A 2315-nucleotide genomic window follows, 5' to 3' on the forward strand; every position below is an offset into this window, starting at 1 on the left:
TCTTTCCCTTTTGGGGAATAGTAATACTGAGCTGTCAAGATAGTAGGATTCCTTGTTCTCTTCTCTGTAGAGTCAGTGGTTTACCTTTTCCTTGTTCTGTTTGGTTTGGTTTTTGTTTGTTTGTTTGCTTGCTTTGTTTTACCAGTGGCTTCTAGAGACCAAAGGTAACAGAAGTCTCAAACATTTCATGTTGATATTGATCATAGTATTGAAGAAAAATTTGAGGCAAAACATTGGGATTTTTTTCTTGATTTATCTCAGACCTCATTTTTTGTTTCGGGAGGGAGATGGTTTGGTTATGATTTGAATTGTTTAGCTGTAGGAACTGAACTTGCACTTCAGGTACAAAATTCTCTCTAAAGCATCACTTTGCCTGTCAGATTTGATTTCAGTGTTTCCCTGCCTGAAGTACAGAGAAGAACACTAGATGTAGCAGTGAAGAACAGTGGTGGTTTCTTGTCCAAAGATAAAGGGCTGCTTGGCAAAGTAAGTTGACAACAAGCAAATTCTGTTAATACAGCATGTTATTATGTAAGACTAAAATCCTCTTGTCATAGGATCTTGTTAGTGTTGACTGAAGCACCTGATTCAGGTGCAAAGCTTTTAAAAATTATAGATGGCTTAGATGTCAAGCTTCAGTAAGGGAGAGAACAAACTGCAGAGACAGACATCAAAAGATGAGGCAGTAATCTCTTCTACAGAATGGTAAGTTCTGAGGCTCGCAGTAACAAAACAAACTTGCATGTCAGACTTACACAGTCAGAGAAAGAAAATAACCAGTAGAAAACAGGTGATACCGCAGAAAATGTTCAGACAAAACTGGAAAGACAAGCAAGAGTACTTAAGACAAGCAGACAGAACAAATGTATGTTTAGTAATTAAAATTCCAGATTGTAAATCCATGAGAAAGAACTGCTAGTGGAGATGTTACCGATGCCAAAATCAGCTATTGTGTTTACAGCTTCACTGTTCTATAGGCACTCTTTAAATCACTCTATTTCCTACACATGTGATTTGGAGCATGCAAAAAGGAATAGTAAATTCCTACACCTTTGCAAATTGCCATGTTTGAGCTCTGTAAAGAGGATGAGAGATATCAGAATCGTGGTCAGTTCATGGTGAACAATGTTCTTAATTTTCCTGTTTACCAAGAAGGTTGTTAGCATAAACACATCAGCTGATTGCCATTGCCAAGATGCGCCATGTTCAGAATTTAAGCCTGTGAGGTGCTCTGGGACCGTCATTAAATGGTATAGATTTTTAGGTCAAAAACAGCAACTTGAAACTTTACTACAGGTCGGGCAGATAGCTATGATGACAAGGATGTAAAATATATTGTTTATTAATGGCATTACTTATACTGCAGTTTACAGATTGTCAGATTTGATCTTTAAAAGTCATAGAATGAAAGGCACACATAATGCATTGACTGCTAATTTAACTTTCCACAGTTATTAATACCTCTGGCATCTGAAGAACTTGCTAAAGGCTGGACCCAGTGGTAAGTATAATATTTCCTTTATTAATAATAATACTACATACTAATAACTGATGTGTTAATAATAGTTTTAATAATACATGCTAAATGTAAAAAAAAAATCCTTTGTTTTTTTCATTTTCAGGTATGATTTAACAGAAGATGGTACGAGGCCTCATGGTGCAAGTTAGGCCCATGGATACTGGGAGTTCCCCATGCATAATTTTGCCAACCTTTATATATTTTTAAAGCATTCTTCTCACAGATGTACCAATATTATTTTTATAGCTTTACTGATTTAGTTCTTAGACACATCCCCAGTAATTTTATAACACTTGGTCATTTTATGTAGACATAGCCTTTCTCATTGTTAAACTTTGTATTTTAATTTGCTAAATAATTTTATGTTACTGTAATGTGCAATAGTACAGTAAAGTAACCTTTTGTGTTTAAATTGATCTTTATGATGGCTGTACCTATTAGAAAGTGAAAAGATTATGTTCTGCTGTTTTCCTGCCTTGTTTTATATCTCACCAAGGTATGTTCTACCATGTAAATATATACTATTTTTTATAATTCTTTCATGCTGGTTTGAATTCAGAAGAAAATTAGATAAAGGATATAGATATTTTCTTCCAAATGCATGTTAATTTCTTCAGATGAATCTCTTTTGTCTTTGCAGCACAATGGTCTTAATCATTTTGTGATATTCTTCAAAAACAAACTGCAGAAAAACATTTTTACTTTATTGTGTTTCTGGCCCAGTGTGGCTAGTTTAAAATGTACAAAACATTAACATTTTAATATTTATATATAAATGTATTATTGGAAAATCATG

The 2315-nt window shown here is 34.0% G+C and overlaps 1 protein-coding gene across 1 annotated transcript in view; it reads left to right on the forward strand.

Moving 5' to 3' along the window:
• Positions 1-1668, forward strand: part of ESYT2 (extended synaptotagmin-like protein 2) — a gene marked incomplete at its 5' end in the record, with an annotated part of 54142 nt that extends 52474 nt beyond the window's left edge. The window contains 3 exons of the mRNA XM_009574741.1: positions 381-486; positions 1452-1501; positions 1623-1668. Of these exons, the coding sequence (XP_009573036.1) occupies positions 381-486; positions 1452-1501; positions 1623-1668 (202 nt within the window). The remainder of the gene's footprint in view (positions 1-380; positions 487-1451; positions 1502-1622) is intronic.
• Positions 1669-2315: the final 647 nt, after the last annotated feature.

The sequence above is a fragment of the Fulmarus glacialis genome, unplaced genomic scaffold (genome assembly GCF_000690835.1).
Source record: "Fulmarus glacialis isolate BGI_N327 unplaced genomic scaffold, ASM69083v1 scaffold15763, whole genome shotgun sequence".
NCBI lineage: Eukaryota > Metazoa > Chordata > Aves > Procellariiformes > Procellariidae > Fulmarus > Fulmarus glacialis.